The sequence below is a fragment of the Pelmatolapia mariae genome, linkage group LG4 (assembly GCF_036321145.2).
Source record: "Pelmatolapia mariae isolate MD_Pm_ZW linkage group LG4, Pm_UMD_F_2, whole genome shotgun sequence".
Classification (NCBI taxonomy): domain Eukaryota; kingdom Metazoa; phylum Chordata; class Actinopteri; order Cichliformes; family Cichlidae; genus Pelmatolapia; species Pelmatolapia mariae.
Window position 1 is genome coordinate 13,572,561 of NC_086230.1, and position 17,440 is coordinate 13,590,000.

Consider the following 17,440-nt stretch of genomic DNA (forward strand, 5'->3'; position numbering starts at 1 on the left):
ATTTAATAACATTCTATATTAACAGTTACACACTATATAGAACAACTTTATAGAATTATATTTGTTTGCAGATGTTGGCAGCTATCAGCGAATAGTTATCAGCTATTTTGAAACAAAAAAGACACTTTTTATCCATAACAAGAACTCCATAACAGCAAATGAACTGTACAACAGAAAATGCAAATGCTATTTATGGTCTCCTCACAACAATGATAAGAAAAATAAACTGGGCCAACGTGGCATATTTGTTAATACAGAGATGCACATGTTAATGTGATCTCTTGTCTCCGAGTGTCCAGCATTCAGACGGCTACCTGAGGACATTCTTCGTGTGAGAGAAAATCTGCTCACACAGATATGTAGAGCCACACACTGTCACTAAGGCCTCTGCAATGTTCTGAAGACAGTTAAACTTGTCAGGTAGTGATGTCCAGCAGGTGAAAATGCAAGCTCCATGAACACGCACGCAGAGACCGGCCCACCAGGTATTATAGGAAAAACCATAAAGTCTTTGAATGAAAACAAACGCTGTTGTGACAGTGATGTACAGTCTTGTTGGTATATCCATGATTTCTATACATTTTACATCAGATAAAAACTTTGGTTGTAAGACTCAGATAATTATTTATTAAAAACTAGACATTTTAAATGAGAATAAGAAAGAAAAGTATTTCTTTGTGCCCCCCCCCCCCTTTCCCTGTTAATGCCCTACCTGGCCCCTGGCAAAGCTTTGCTAGACCCGCCCCTGCACAGTTACCAGCTGTCAGCCACATAGAAAAGGATGCTGGTGTTATTTGTCTCTCAGAAACAGTTCATAACTTCCCTTCAACTCATTCATGTCACCTAAAGGTAAACCTGTTTCTCCATCACCTGTTCAGCTCTGATGATTCAGTAAGGACATCTCCTGGTTTCATCTTCATGTTTCCCTCTCACCACATATCCAAACCAACATCATGACCAGCAGCTGTTACAGCTGTGGCTCCAGCAAACATCAGCTGATACTAGAAATTAATATTAAATAAATTCTAACAACAGCTGATCAAGCTTAAAGGTGCTGCTGTTGTTTAGCGCGACATCCGCTGGTTTCCTCTTTCTGGCGCAAAGTGGGCGATAAACAAACAAGAGAGAAAAGCCGATCAGCTGATCATTGATCAGTTTCATGATTGAAGTAGAGACAGGAGAGGGAGGGGGAGAGAATGAGAGAAGAAGAGGCAGCTGTGCAGCGTAAAGACAGAATAAATCCAGCTTTGTGTCTTTTTTTCATTCTAGCTGAAGTATGGGACAAACTGTGTTCCTTTTCAGCTCAATACGAAACACGTAATATTTTCTCTGAATACGGGACGGTTTCATTTTTACGGGACGGTTGGCAACTCTACTAACTAACCTTATGAATAAAATAAAGTTCACTATCAGTAACATCATAGCACCCACCCAGCTGTATAGAAACTCCATCATGCTAGCTAGTCTGCAGTAGGGGTTATTGTAACTGACTGTAAAAAGTCAGCACAACGAAAATAAACTCCACCTAAACTTGGTTTATATCTGACCCAGATAGACTGCAGGTCATAACTTCTTACCTGAAGTTCACCTTTGAACTTTGAGTAAAATGAGTTCAAAAAAATCTTTGTCTTGTAGTTCTTATAAAATTATTGGTTCAAATAGTTCAAACATACCAACTTCCCCCAACAATTGCACAATAGCTCTTTTTTTCTTCTTTTTTCCACCCTAAACAACTGCCATTTGTTATATTCACAAGTTAAGAAAGCGCGCAAGAAAACCTTTAGGCATCAAATATGTACAGCTGCTTATGTGTGGATCCCCACTGGGTCACTCTATCTGTATTTTGTTTTGCATTCTGTGCTCCTTTTTCCAGCTAGAAGAAGCCTTTGACTAAATAACTGCAAGCACCAAGTATTTTCAGCTAAAAGCAAGGTTCAAGTAACGGCCAAAACGCCACAAGTCACAGGTCTAAAGACTCCTTGAAAGCCTTAGACATATTTTGGTGTTCTCTGTTGTTATGCAGCTCAGGTATTTTTCTAGCATACTGAAAAAACCCAGAGAAACAAAACTCATCTAATATTGTGGAAACAGTGTTTCCAGGGTTGATTCCAGCTGCCAGCTTGTTCTGAGGTAACAGAGACTGAAAAGTTTGATTTTGTGGTAGATCAGCCCCGCACTTGCTGCAAAGCATGTACCTTGAACTGAAGTTTTATTTTGTGTAGCAGCAGCTTTAATATGCTTGTACAGGTTGGGATTTAAGTCTTGAAAAATAATGTTTGTGATGGCACTTTGTAGTGAGGCATGGCAACCTTCATCACCTTCACAAAGCCAGACCTTTGGACAATTTTAAATGGCATCCAGTCTTTTGAAATGTAAAAAGGAATGGCTGCAGTGAGGTCTTGAGTATTATTTTGAAGTGGGCGAATGAGCAGCCTGTCTTTTACCACTGTCTGTGTCACTGTGGATGAGGACATAGGACCACTAATATTACAGGGTTTCGCTGCTGACTGCCTAGTTTTCCATTCTCAAACACGCAATCGGTTGATCTTCTGTATGCGTTTCCATCTATGGGATGGACTACAGTGTTTCTTCCTTTTGAACATTTTCAAAAGCAGTTTGAGAACTGCTGGATTTTCGATGAACAAAACCAGTTTAGTGGCTAAACTACAGAACATATTGTAATGTGGAAAGAGTGCAAAGAATGCAAAGAGTGCATCGAGGCTACAGAGAAACAACAGAGCAGGAGAAAAACTATAAATCAGACTTACCTTAGATTTGCTACAAAGTAGTCTCTGGTGGATTTGAAGCATTACTCCCTTTTGCAGCAGTTTTCTTTTTGCATGATCGGCAAAATATTTTCACACTGCAGACTTAGTCCCCTTAAAACACTTGCCATGTTCTAATTTGGTAAGAGTTGGTGGGCAAGCCCAGATTACAAGGTGCAGCTGCACCTGGGAGGCTTTGTTTGATGCAGTTTCAGCTGTTAGTTAAAAAGAAATGTGCAGTTACAGTGTGGTTCATCGTGAAACAGTTTCATACATATTTAGCCCAGCTGCCCTATATTACCAGTTATGTTTTTACAGCAATTAGCTCCACATTGAGATGGGACTTCAGCTAGACAGTGATATTGTATCTTAACTTAACCTTTACAAACTTCTATCCATCAGGTATATTCTTGAAGTGACTCGCCAAACGTGTTGGGAGTCTTTGTTCTTTCTGCAACTGAGACGATCCAGTGATCTTGTCCAGTTCTGAATTTTGTTCAGGTGAATATGAATATTCTGTTGATGTGCCTTTTGCTCTTTTGGTTTCTCTTAACCCCAGAAAGTTGTAGTTCTCATCAATCATTATGGTTACCACAGATAGCAATGACTGTATGGCCCAGATTTGACCGCCACAACTCAGCTAACCCGACCATATTAAGGGCAGATGCCAGGTGTGTTGTAGCAACGGGGCCACGGCTGGCCCAAACAACATCTTTGATGATTTTTGTTGATTGATTTAGTAGCTTGTAGTAATCGGTAATCTTCCTTACATTCGTTCATTGAGGTTTGCGGGAATTCACTCATGCACAGCTCTCTGAAAGTCCCAACATAGCATTTCAATCGGTTTGAGGCCTGGACTTTGACTGGACCATCTGTTGATGTGCCTTTTGCTCTTTTGGTTTCTCTTAACCCCAGAAAGTTGTAGTTCTCATCAATCATTATGGTTACCACAGATAGCAATGACTGTATGGCCCAGATTTGACCGCCACAACTCAGCTAACCCGACCATATTAAGGGCAGATGCCAGGTGTGTTGTAGCAACGGGGCCACGGCTGGCCCAAACAACATCTTTGATGATTTTTGTTGATTGATTTAGTAGCTTGTAGTAATCGGTAATCTTCCTTACATTCGTTCATTGAGGTTTGCGGGAATTCACTCATGCACAGCTCTCTGAAAGTCCCAACATAGCATTTCAATCGGTTTGAGGCCTGGACTTTGACTGGACCATTGCAGCTCCTTGATTCCTTTCTTTTTCAGCCATTCTGCACTAGATTTGCTGCTGTGTTTGGGATCATTGTCCTGTTTCATGACCCAATTTGGGCCAAGCTTTAGCCGTCAGACAGATGGTCTCACATTTAACCCGAGAAAACATGTTTTTTCATGGTGGACACAATGACTGCAAAGTGCCCAGGTCCTGCGGTGCAAAACAAGCTCAAGTCATCACATCACACTTGCTGATAATGAGTTAATCAAGTGCATTTGATTGGCTGTTACTTAACTACTTGATTCATATGGAATATTTGTTAAATAAGCGGTAACATGCTGGTTTCTGTCCTGTTTTTAGTTCATCTGAGGGTGTATGTATCTCATTTTAAGATCTTTAAAGGAGCAGATTTGTATTATGTCTTAAGCAAAACGTTGTACCTTTTTCTTAACGTGAACATGAATGCACATCCTCCCGACTGAAAATGTGGCAGCATGTTGCAAACAGAGAAAATATAGTGGATGATGTTTTCCAATTAAAAGTAGTAGCATCTGAATAAACTCAGTGGAACTGCATTACAAACCCAGCTGTTACCATAATGTTGTACAATTTAATGTTAATTTGGTAAAGTGCTGAGCACATTTCCACTTAATTTAACTAAATACTACTTACCTATTATATTCGTCTCATATTTGAACATTACGCAGTTGAACATAGTGGAAACACTGCACTCTGTTTATGTGTGTTTGCCATATAATGCATTTAAATGCTAGGCAAACCACAATTGCACATTTCCATCTTTGTTTGCAGAAACAAGAGTGCCATTTGCTTGACAAAGAACACGATGTTCGTGCACTTAGGGTTACCAATGTGTTCATCACATATATGCTGTTTATACAGTGTATGCTTGTCATTGTCATGCACTTTGATTAATGGAAGGGCAGACCTGACATTTGGAAATGGGACTCTTTGGGTTTCATTTAAAGCTCCCAGCCATGCAGCAACTAGGTCCTCGATGTAGTTTGATCATACGTGGTTTGCTCTCAGGGTTTTCTCCCAGAAAAGCTTTCTGCCATGTAGTTTAATATTTCTATATAATTTTCACTTTTCTGGTGCTGTTGAGGCAATTAAACTATGTGGTTAGATTTAGGAAAATATCATAATTTTTGTGAAAATGCACCCTTTCAAATATCCTTAGAGAGAAAGCATCAGGGGAGACTGGGGGTAATTGTAACTTTTTACATTTTCCCTCGTAATTCAAAGACTACTTCAAGCACACTAGTCATTTTTAAGAAAAGGAACATATACAGTACTTCATAAATTACTAGAATACCACCCAGTGTAAGTTTTATGCTGTCCTGAATTGCCAAAATAATGTCTTCTGTTTCTGCGATGGTTAATCCACCAGTCTGTGCAAGCTCTTTAATCAAAATGACATTCTTAATGTTAAAATATAATTATTCTTGTATCCATGAACTTTCAAATGAACTGTTCTATAAAAAAGCTGAAAAGAAAATAAATCATGTTAATGTTTTTTAATTAAAGCACCAAATTACAGTTATTTACTTGCGTTTCTGAACAGAAAAATCGGTTCAGTGCTTGAATCTTATGCTTGATTTATTCATCAATTCTGACACCTCAGAGAAGTCCGGTGGAAAAATGTGAATCCAGTCTGTTAATTACCTAATAGATAATAGTGCAATTTTTATTTTAGAAACAAGTTTTTGACAGATTTCTAAACAATTTGTGTTTTCTTCTTTTTATGACATATAGTCTAATACATTTATTAAGCACTACATATGTGCACTAATAGTACAATTTGTATATTTTCACTAATGATGGCAAGACTGTAAAAATGAAGCAAATAACACTATATCTCAAATCTAAAAACGTACTTAGAAAGGTTTAGCTCTTGGAGGTATGTTAGTCTGTGGATTCAAGGCATTTTCCCAGAAAGCCTAACTATTCTAGAGGTAACTATAATATAATCCTATGAACTGAGTATAAGTTACAATTTAAAACTGTTTTTAAGGTAACTTACATCAATATAGACAACAGATACTGACTGATTTTTTAAGATATTACCATATGACATAAGAGATTTTAAGAGAATAATGCAAGATTTGCTATTATACCTTCAAACTGACACCTTCTGTCAACATGTAAGCACTATTTTATACAAAAAGATGTATTTTTATTTTAGGGAGTCATTTTAAATGTAGAATTATTGCAATATGTCATCTTTAACAGTAAAGTCAGTCATCAACACAGAGAAGCAAGGCGCCTGCAGTCCTAAATGTTGAAATTAACCCCGACATCAGCGTTACAATCTTATATTCTATCTAGTAGCGCCTACATGATTGTTCAAAATTATCTTTAAAATTGATGTAAATTAAAAACAAGTAAGTTTGTAAGTTTAAATTGATGCAAGTTCAAATTCACTGTCATGTAAATTTTAAACAGTAGAAGAAAATAAAATAGTACAGATCCAGAAAGTTTTTACATCAAAATCAGTTTTGTCCCTGAGAGTTTATGCAGAAGTGTATTACAACTGCTCCCACTATCCTCTACTTTCCCTATGTGCTGGAAGGCTTCTCCTCTTCCTCACTGGTTTGTAAACAATGGCTGACAACCAACATATTAAGTTCTGCCATCTTCTGTTCCCAAGAATGGACATGGTAATAAATCCTACCCATAAATCAAAGCCACTGAACACTAATGTGGTAATGCTGTGCTCCTCCATTCCACACTTCCTCTGCTTCCTGATCATATGTTGTGACTCGTGGCTCCACTTAGTACACTATGTGACCGCGCGCATTACCGTCTCCTCAGCCTGATAGTGTTCACTGTTTATATAAAGCTACGGGATGCTCTCCTGTTACTCGGTGTTTGGTACAGTGGCGTCATCTTGTGGACAGTGTTAACATTTCCTCATCGCGTTGACGCGACCGTTCAGTTTGGATGTAGCAGGTTTCCGTAGAGAGGAGGAAAAGCGTCGCCCTAGCAACGGAATGATCAGCAGCAGGATTCTTCTGCAGCGGATTGAATCTTACATGAAAGAGAAACGCATTCAGCTTCTGGTTTACTAACTAAAGCCGTAATGGCTGCAAGCAACCCATCCGTGTTTCTTCTCACGGTGAACGGACATATTGAGGGAGCGAACGTGAGTGGGCTTTCTGTGTTTTAGCCTAGCCTAGCAGCTGATTGTTCAGCTAGCATTAGCACCCCTTGAGGAACGTGCCATGGATTCGTCTCATTTCTCAGTTCGTTTACCCTTGTGTACAGGTGTAAAGCTGATATCTTTGTTGTATTTCAGTTTCCAGAGTATGACAACTTGTACTGCAAATATTGTTTTGTTTACGGCCACGACTGGGCTCCCACCACGGTGAGTAGCTGTCAAGTCCATTTCTGCATCTCGAGATTCAATATAAAATTAGTTTTATGTATAGTAAAGGAACGATTAGCCTGAAAAGGGGTCATGAAGTCTTTACTAAATAACAAATGGTTAAAGTCCAGCCCTTACTGAAATTTCGTGTTTGTTTTCCTCCTATAGGGGTTGGAGGAAGGCATCACGCAAATTGCTAGTAAAAGCAGCCAAGCTTCGCACAGGTTGATATGGAACTTCCCACTGGCAACAACATTTAAGAGCACAAATCCATCTGGATGTGAGCATTACACAAACACACTCAAAAACACGTGGTTAATTACGAACAGTTGCCATCTGTTGACAAAAATATTAGATCCTTTAGAAGGAGAAGTATAGAGAAGGGCAAATTAGTTGCGCTGTCTTTGCAGATCAAGAGAAAGTATATGATAGAGTGACAAGAGATGAATTTTAGTACTGACAGACAGCCAACCAAGTATGTGAGAGTCAACCGTCCAAAGTGCACAAGAGAGGTGAAAAAGAGAGTGCAGGCTGGGTGGAGTGGGTGGAGACAAGTGTCAGGGGCGATTTGTGAAAGAAGGATAGCAGCATGAGTGAAAGGGAAGGTTTAAAGGATGGTGGTGTGATCTGTTATGATGTATGGTTTGGAGTCTGGCAGTGATCAGGATGTACGGGACTAGAAATTAATATATTAGAGGGACCACTCAGGTTGAGCAGTTTGGAGACAGAGTTTGGCATGGAGGGAGGGAAAGTGGAAATGTTGGACAAAGGATGCTGAATATGGAGCTGTTAGGCAGGAGGAAAAGAGGAAGACCACAGAGGAAAATGTTAGATAGGTGAGATTGAGGCAGATGATCTGCTCTGAAAATAGAAATAGAAGTAATATCTAAAACTTATTGTAGACAGAGAATTTATGTATTAATTAATGGGTTCATTTTCCAGGGCCTCAGCTCGTGGTGAGTGTTTATGGTCCAGATGTTTTTGGCAACGATGTGGTCAGAGGCTACGGAGCAACACACATCCCCTTCACACCAGGACAGTCAGTACTGCTTTCATTTACTTATCCTTAGGTTTTTTGGGGGGGTGGGTTGCCCTACACAAGTATCATTTTCAAATGACTTGTGCTCACCTTTGAGCCACGTCAGCATGTAAACACCACCTTCTTTCAGCAGGAAGATCGTGAAACAGAAAATAACCTTATTTTTATTCTTCAGGCATACGAAAACCATTCCCATGTTTGTTCCTGAGCCCACATGGAGACTTCAGACGTTCACAGGGTGAGATGTGTGCTCAGTGTGCGGTCTTCTCATCTCTCTGCCAGCGGCTCGGGTGGCTTATGATCTCAGAGCAGTACAAAAAAGTTAATGTTCCACCATGTGTGACTATCTGCGCAACACCTGAGCTAAAGATAGGCTCTTATTACCTGTGTGGTGAGAATAATTAGCATTGTTTTCCTGCTTCTGTGATCAGTATGCGGAAAAATACAAACAAAGGTATTCCCACGTTATCTCCTGACAACCTAAGGTCGGGTAACTTTGGTGGCATGCCAAAGTTATGTCATTTGTTGTCCTGACAGTGTAACTGAAATAAAACAGCAGCAGCACACTTTTTTTAAGGGCTTTTCTTCCTCTTTTTTTAGCCACTTGTATCAAAGTATCAAGTTAAGGTTAACTTGCCTTAAAAAGCCTCCCAGAGTAGACTGAGAAAACTGAGTTTAACTCAAGCTAAATGCATATTCTTAAGCCAGTTTGTCGTACACAGAAAGGTTCACAAATTTTTTCCTCTCCTCTGTTCAGGTGGTTGACGGGACGACGGCCTGAATACACAGATCCTAAAGTGGTGGCCCAGGGTGAGGGCAGAGAAGGTGTGTGGCTCTTGTCTGTATTTCTTTACTGTCCCAAAACTAGCATGCTGTGCTAAAGTCACATCAGGGAACCCGAAAGGAGTCCAGTCTAGTGCGATTAATTTCTTGTTGCTGTTGAAATGGTTGTTTCTCCTATCGCAGTTCTTATTCTAGTGACTGAGTCTTTAGATTCACAACAGATCAAATCACACAAGTTACTCATTACTCTGCAGCGTCCAGGCTCTGGACTAAAACAAAAACTCTGTGTCTTATATTTAATGTTGCAGTGACTAGAGTTCATTCGCAAGGCTTTGTCTCAGTCTCCTTTCTCATCATGACTAAAGACATGAAGAAGATGGACTATGACACGGGACCATCAGGCCCGGCAAACAAGCCCTCCGCCACATCTGGCTGGTCAGAGGAACAACCATAAAACATGTGGTAACAATAACAGACTGAAGGAAATTTGGGCCAAATGACACGTCTCCTCATTAAGGCGACATTCTTTCCCCTCACAGTGACAATCCCGTGTTCAAATGAGACACCAGCAACAATGTGCGCATCTGGAAATATTGTGTAGAGATGGAATTATACTAATGTGCTTTCAGTTATACATTTTGTACCATTTTTGATTTTTTTCACTGTTACTGTATGTTTTTTTTAAACTTTTCTAACACAAATAAACTACACATGTTGAGCACAGATCGCTGTAGTCTGTGGGGGAAACATCCCCAGCCCTAAAAACAACATGCAAGGAGAGACAGCAGAGCGGACAGAGCTGAAGTGATACACAGTTTATTTTGAACCAGTTGCAGCTACAGTTGTCCTCATCCGACAGGGGTGCGAAGCCTGCTGCGTTCATTTGTTTAGATGCCGTTAAAATACCACAATGACTTTTCCTACAAAAACCCATTACACAGAATAATAAGGTATACAGAAGAACAGTATGTTACAATAGTACAAATGATAAATTATATTATACAGTTATAATGCCAACGGGTTGAGCACGTATCCAATAAAAAAAAAAAAAAAGAAAGAAAGAAAAAGCAGCCTGCTCCCAGTACTATGAGAAAGGTAAATAGACACAAAAAGAAAAGAATAAAGGAGGCTGTTTATGCATACAAAGACAGACAGCCTGTAAGGTCAGTTAGTCCTCTTGATAAAAGCATAGTGAATACATAATGTAACACAGAGGAGCTCGCTACACACAGGCCACATTTTCACTGCACCATAGTCACGACTGTGAACAACGCTGCCAGGGATTCAAGAAAAAAACGTTTTCCGGCTGCAGCGTTCTCAGACTGTTTGAGCGCGACGGCTCGAAGCCTTTGTTCTCTTTTCGACGCCTCTATAAACTTTCCTGCAATTGCTGAGAGTGAAGTTTAAGGTCAGGCCCGCAGTGAAAGACAAGGCCGGTGAGAAGGTGACACATCTTGAGCTAGAATATCATAGTAGTGTTTCCATGAACAAGACTTAGTTAGCAAATTTTATCCTGCAAAACACATCAAGCGTTAAGTCTGTTTTTATCTCGTTCACTTTTTCCTTCTTTTATTTTTGCATATATTTAGTTGAGATTAAAAAAATGTAAAAATGCTTGCTGGTCTGCAGGGGTTGCATCCATTCATTCATTCAGGATCCCCAAACGTAAAAAGCAATCACCACCGCCACCCTCGTGAAAAGCATACGCACACGTACGGTTGGAGCTGCCCCTCCTTTTGTTTTTGCCTGAGAGAAATGAAGGTCTGCTTTAAGTGGATGTCTCCACGGTCCTGCAGAGTAGCTATCATACCAGAGCAGACCACGAGGGGGCGCCAATCCATATCAAAAGAAAAATTAACAAGGAAGGAAAAACAAGCTTTCCACAGTCACATTGGCAGTTATTGAGAAAGAACTGAAGAAACTATTCTGACTTACACAAAAAAGGGTCTGTACACCAGGTGCAATTCATCCATAGCTGAATGTCATCAACCCACCTTTCACAACCAAAATGACGAAAGACAAGACACTCAGCTCGCTGTCAGTAAATGTGCTGATGTTCAGCCAACAGTAACACTTTCTTACACAAAACTCTGAACAAAATGTAAAACAGCTCTGAAATATAAAACATTTTAACAATGGAGTCTCTGATCTCAAGAGCATCAATAAACAGAAAGAGAAGGGGAAAAAAAATGTCAGTAAGCGGTGACTCTACTGTTCAAAGTAATCAGAGTATGGCATCCTCCGAAATCACAGTCGCTATGACTTTGGTAACAGTTGTGCTTCTAAGAGAAGAGAATTACATAGCCTACCCATAGGGTGACACAAACTAGAGTAACAGGAAAAAAAATAAAGATGACACATGGCTTAGCTAGGTACACAGCTCCAAAACTCTGATAAGCTTGGCTATGGATTTACACCTAACACAAACAAAAAACAAAACAAAATAAAGTAACCAACACAAGAAAACAACCGCACGTTTACGTAACATGACTCGCTGTTGTTTGCTGTGGGATTCCCTGTGCTATCAATAGACCGATCTTGGAACAACCCCCTTTGAAAATGTGTGTGTGAGTGAGTGCGTGTGTTCCCACTAGGTAATGTAATCCTGTAGATAGATTAACGCCAGCAAATCCAGTCAGAGGTAAACTCTTCCCACAATGCCAAGTGTATGTCATATGCTTTAAAATATATATTTTTTTGTTAAAGCAACAATCACTGATGTCTGCTGCAAACATGCGGGCACGCACACGCGCGCACACACACACACACACTTAAGGTTGTTGATGCCTAAGTTGCCCCTTGTTTGAGTTCCACTTCAGAAACTAATTCCAAATCAGTTTCCACTTATCAGACTGAGAAATGGGAAAACTTGTTCATGAAAGTACACTTGGAAACTAAATGCATTTCTCCTGCAAACGTGCACATATACACAGACACACACACACACACACACAACCCTCCTTCCACACCTATCCCTTTGAGCCTTGAAACAAACTTAAAAAAAAAACAAAAAAACTGTCCCATGATGCCTCACTGCATCCTATTTATATAGCAAAAAAAAAAAAAAAAATACTGATGCCGCCACAGTTCATGTCTTTTTCACTACAAACTTTTTGGGGGGGCTCAACATGTAGTGGTTAGTATCAGTACACTTGCATGTGAGCAAAAACACAGATATTTAAAAAACAAACAAACAAACAAAACATCTCCTCTGAGAAGCTTTCATTGTTATTCCTGTGAACCACTGAGGTCAAAGGTCATCTGGAAGGTCTGAAAAAAGTTCAGAGGTTAGGGGAAGTGACCAGATGAGAGTTGTGACCATGAGCCGAGGCACTGTGTTTTTGTGTTTGTGTGTGTGTGTGTGTGTGTGTGTGTGTGTGTGTGTGTGTGTGTGTGTGTCGACTCGGCTGTTTTAAGCGGCTGGACGTCCTCCCTAAGCTAAGGTGTAACGGTGAGCCCAACAGTCGCAGAAAAAAAAAGAAACAAAGAAGAAGAAAAAAAGCAAACAATTGTGCAAAATTCCTGCTTTGTAACACACACACACACACACACACTCACACACACAGAGTATAAACACATCTAACCATTTCTCATCTTTACTCCAGTGAGTGGAAGTTGACTCGCTGGAAAATACACAGTGTAAAAGTACTGAGATGTGCACTCTCTCACACACACACCAGCTGACAGGGCTTATAAAAGATTAGCTCTAGTGAAGAGATAAGATCCTGGCATTAGAACAGTCAGACTCTCCTGTCACTCCACCACAGAAGAGGAGAGGAGCGGTCCTAAAGGGAAGAAGTAAGGGAGAAATGATTGAGAAAAGGACAGGGAGGAGAGACTGTGGCCAAGTCCTGCCTCAGTGGAAAAACTGTAAACACTGACGCTACTCTTAAAAGTCTGTGGACTGATGCAAACTCTTTGTGGTCATCAACATTATCATTAGATCAGCATGGAACACAGGACTAGGCAGCTTGAAGGAGAGAAAAAAAAAGAGAAGAAAGGAGTTAGGGAGTGTGGTAAGGTAGGAGAGGGCCCTGCTGGGACTCTGTCTTGGAGTTGGTTATAAATGGATAATTGAGATAAGACATCTCCTTGTTCGTTTTGAAGCTTCTTGAGGGGCTAAAGTTGAAGAGTAAAAGGAAGGGTTACTCCATGATGTCCCTCTCCCTGTCATCCTCTCACAAAAGGAACGGGTTGGTGGTACCGGTGTTTTGAGTCCCAGCCTGGGGGGGCATGCTCATCAGGGGCTGGGGCATGGACATGGAGGATGGAATCCCTGCGTTCATCCCCATGCCTCCCACAGCACCCACTCCAGGCATCGAGTGGCCCATGGGGGCCATACCTGCCAGAGGGACCATGGGGACGGGCTGAGGAGGCATGGAGGAAAGGCCTATGGGCTCTGCCATGCTGCCAAAGCCAGAGGGCATCGGGCTGACGCGCATCTGGTTGAGGGTGGGGGGAGCTGGCTGGCTCACTTGGAAGGGGTTGGCCGGGGTTGGAGCAGAGCCACCTAAATAAAGTGAGGGGATAACAGACAAAGGAAGAAAACACATTAGTGCAACAGTACATTGTGTTTAGTTGGGCTATGTCAGTTGGACATTATATAAAGTACTCGCTAAAATACTTCAAAAGCTAACACTTTCTTCACCCATCCCACTAAGATTGTTAGAAAATAAATAAATAATAATAATAATAAATATATATATATAAAATATTAGATTTCACATTCTCTTTGCTCTCCCACCTGTTGAAGCCAAGAATGGGTTGACAACTGGTGCAGGCTGAGCCGGTTTGGTCACCAGAGAGTCTAAATTGACCAGGGCAGCATTGGGACCCAGGAAGGACTCAGGAGTCTTTCTAGTTGGGTTTGTGATGATGGAAGTAGATGCTGAGGTGGGAAGGGGATCAAATATGTCCAGGCTGCTACTGCTGGCCAGGCTGAGTTGGGAGGGGACAGAAGATGCAATGCCCATATCACCTGAAGAACAAAAGTAGAGGTAGTCGTATTTTACAGCTGAACGAGCTGCTTTCAGAATTGGGCAAAGCATTATGCATTTAATGCCTACTCCAGTCGGGTCGGGCAAATAATTGAGGGCATCTACGATACTGAAGAGTAGTATTTGAACAAAAAGGATTGATTTACTGTGGTATTTTATTTTGTTTTTGTTTTGTTCTCTAAACTTGCTGTCCATTTGGATTTCTCAGAGTCGCCGACCTACTAGCGGACATGTTTATCAGCACATGAGCAAACCAGATTTAGACTGAGAGTAAAACGAAACTGAGTTGATGCCATAAAATGATCAGAAGACGCTATTATGAGAGGACATCAGAGGCAGACAGCCTGGCTGTTTGTTGTGGCAGCAGTCAGATAGCAGTAGAGACATTCACTGATGCACTCATAAACCCAGCTTACTAGCAACAGCACGCGCATGCACACACACAAACACGCGCAAACGGAAATGTCAAAGATAAAAACTGCTGCCACAAAATAAGAAATGAAGTGTAGCAGATCTTAGAAACACCCATGGTAAGATGAGATAGGCCTACAATGCCCCATAAATCTTGTAGATTTCAGCTGGAGCTCAAATCCGCTCCATAGAAGGTCACTTCACTTTATTCTTTTCCTCACCACCTCTTGGACTGCATTAGCGCTGCGTTAGTGTTGAGCTAGAGCAAAAGTCATCATCCTCCCACACTCAGACTAGAGAATAACACTGTCCAAACTGTTCACTGGAACCTTATCAGACACAGACCTGAATGGAGCTGTGAATAGGATTAGTTTAAATTTAGATGTAAATTCCCAAATCGAGATTTAACAAGAATCAGGTCATATCTGAGAGGGTTTCCCTAAACTGAGTCTGATAATTTATTTAACAATGTACCTTGAAAAGCTGCCCCAGATTACACCACAGTGAAATGGAACCAGACTGGAGCAAAGGGCTGTTTCCTGGCCACAATTTGATACAATTACTGCCAAATCAGCTTAAAAACCTAATTTTAGTGGTTATAATGCTGCCTTTGCTCCAGTCTGGTGATACTGACATATAAACACAAGACATGTGTGTGTCTCTGCCATGCAGAAGCAACGCATCTGCACAGACAGACACTGAGAAAAACAAAACAACAACAACAACACAGACTCCATGTCATTAGAGAGACAAAGACAGGGTGAGTACCAGTGGGGACAGAGGAGGAAGAGCGCAGGCTATCAAACTCTGAGAAGTCTTCTTTGGATGTACCATTGGATGCGCTCAACAGGTCAAAGCTACCTGAAAGGAGAAAATGCATACACAAATGCAAGAATACAAGACAATACACAAAGTAGACAAAAGTTCACATAAACACAGAGCAAATACATAAAAAGACAAATGGAATACAATATGAGTATGAATGACAATGAATACTTTGTGTTGTGTTGCTCTGTTGTGAGTTTGAGTCTTCAAGTCGACTGCATTTTCATTAAAACCTTGGAAAATTATACAATACAAAAAAGTATAAACAAGAATCATCCAATTTCAGAGTGCTTTAATTCTGTTCAACGGTAACGATCGAAACACTTAGAGGGGTTCGTGAGTTTCACATGATTGCCAGTGGGTAACATAACGACAGCAGTGGATGCACCGAATCCAGACAATCACACGGACACCTGCTGTGTGTCAGGAGGTAAACACACTGCACAGTTGTAAACATTGTAAGTTCTCTATGTGAAACTTAAATTCAGCCATGTATTCTAAAAGTCACCGCAAGATTTTTAAAAAGCTTTTTGAAATCGGATGATTCTTTTTAAAACATTGTGTACTTGCAACTTTAATTTATTAATCACAATGTAAGAAGCAACATGACAGGTCACCTTGGTACTTAGTTGGTAGCAAAGCTGGCTATGTTTAGAGCTGTGGGGAGAGAGAGAGAGAGAGAGAGAGAGCGAGAGAGGGAGGAAAAAAAAGGTTACCTGTGTTGGAGGGTTTGGGGCGGGCTGCTGCAGAACCCCATGGGTCAGAAGCAGGAATGGAGTTGGGCGCCCAGGGATCGCTGCTCTTGATGGGTGGGACAGTAGAAGTGCCCCATGGGTCCACTGAGGTTGCTGGCTTAGGGGCAGATCCTGGAGAGAGGGGGAGACATTCAATGTTCTGTGGGTGAGGGATTAAAGGTAAATACAGGTAAAGAGAGGGGAGTGCATTGGTGAAAAGCAGGGTTAATTTAATGCGCTGAGCCCCCCTGGGCCTCACTTAATACATCAGTCCAGCCTCAAGTTGAGGAAGGAAAACCAACACGCACCTTATCCTTGAAAAATTATTTATGTTACTGAATTACATCACAGAATCCAGAATGAACGGTCAACCAAACACACGACAGATAAGGGATAAAAACGCAGTAAGCTCCCCCTGGGCTGCTGCTCTTTCATAACAGTCCTCAAATTTTATCATTAGGTACATTTCACAGAGTACAGAGACCACACAGTGCAAGGGATCATGTGATTTCATTTAGGACTCCAAAGAATCTGTGTTATAATTATCTAAAAATCTCACATATGTGATTCCGTCTGTGATTATGCTGCAACAGAAACTATCATGCCCTTCCTTAATCAAACATTTAAACAAATTCTCTGTAAACCCGAGACTAACAAATACTGAAATAAACTGAGTAATTACTACATAGTTCATTTCAGTTCAATCTATCCACGTAGACACTCCCTCTCACACGCCAACCTCATCATGACAGAGGACTATTACATATCCGACTCCCCGAGCCTGCTTTTCTCCCAGCATCATGCCTCCTTCCTTCACAATGTCTTCCGCTAACTCTCACCCTCACCCTCCCCAACCCTCAGTGCAGTAATGCTGCTGAACCAGTGGAGCAGCATTCCTGTGTAACAAAGAGTCACAGTCCTGCAAGCTGCAGGTGGAGAGCAGAAATCTCTTTCACACACATGCACAAACTTTTCAGTGATAGTATGTAGATATCACATGATGTAACAACTTTCAAGAGAGCGAGAGAGTGTGTGTATGTATATACCATAAGGCTGCCATGGGTCAGCTGATGCAGCGGCAGCTCCGGCCCCAGCTCCTGCGCCCCAGGGGTCAGCACTGGCACCAGGCTCGGGGACATCCATTAGATCCATCAAAGTGGATTGTGGCTACAAAGAGAGACCGTGGGTTAGAAAATAACAAAACGACAGGAGACCAGATAAAAGGAAAATTAAGCATGGAGACAAAAGAGGAAATATACAAAGGGGGTGATTAAAGATATAGAAGGAATATATGAAA

At 41.1% G+C, this 17,440-nt stretch overlaps 2 protein-coding genes across 3 annotated transcripts in view; one reads left to right on the forward strand and one right to left on the reverse strand.

Annotated features, from left to right (window-relative positions):
- The first annotated feature begins 6,955 nt into the window (after positions 1 to 6,955).
- On the forward strand, positions 6,956 to 9,899 carry b9d1 (B9 protein domain 1). The gene is made up of 7 exons (XM_063471519.1): positions 6,956 to 7,132; positions 7,286 to 7,354; positions 7,523 to 7,634; positions 8,297 to 8,393; positions 8,569 to 8,631; positions 9,151 to 9,218; positions 9,485 to 9,899. The coding sequence occupies exons 1-7, from the start codon at positions 7,070 to 7,072 to the stop codon at positions 9,628 to 9,630; spliced, it is 618 nt and encodes a 205-aa protein (XP_063327589.1). The 5' UTR covers positions 6,956 to 7,069; the 3' UTR covers positions 9,631 to 9,899.
- Positions 9,900 to 9,976: 77 nt separating this feature from the next.
- The window catches only part of epn2 (epsin 2), a 25,077-nt gene continuing 17,613 nt past the window's right edge, over positions 9,977 to 17,440 (reverse strand). Inside the window, exons 6-10 of one of the 2 annotated variants that reach the window (XM_063471517.1) lie at positions 17,190 to 17,310; positions 16,126 to 16,275; positions 15,353 to 15,445; positions 13,921 to 14,154; positions 9,977 to 13,686 (exon numbers count right to left, since the gene is read on the reverse strand). In XM_063471517.1, the coding sequence (XP_063327587.1) occupies positions 13,355 to 13,686; positions 13,921 to 14,154; positions 15,353 to 15,445; positions 16,126 to 16,275; positions 17,190 to 17,310 (930 nt within the window). In that variant the 3' untranslated portion in view covers positions 9,977 to 13,354. The remainder of the gene's footprint in view (positions 13,687 to 13,920; positions 14,155 to 15,352; positions 15,446 to 16,125; positions 16,276 to 17,189; positions 17,311 to 17,440) is intronic. The other variant, XM_063471518.1, reaches the window with a different exon arrangement.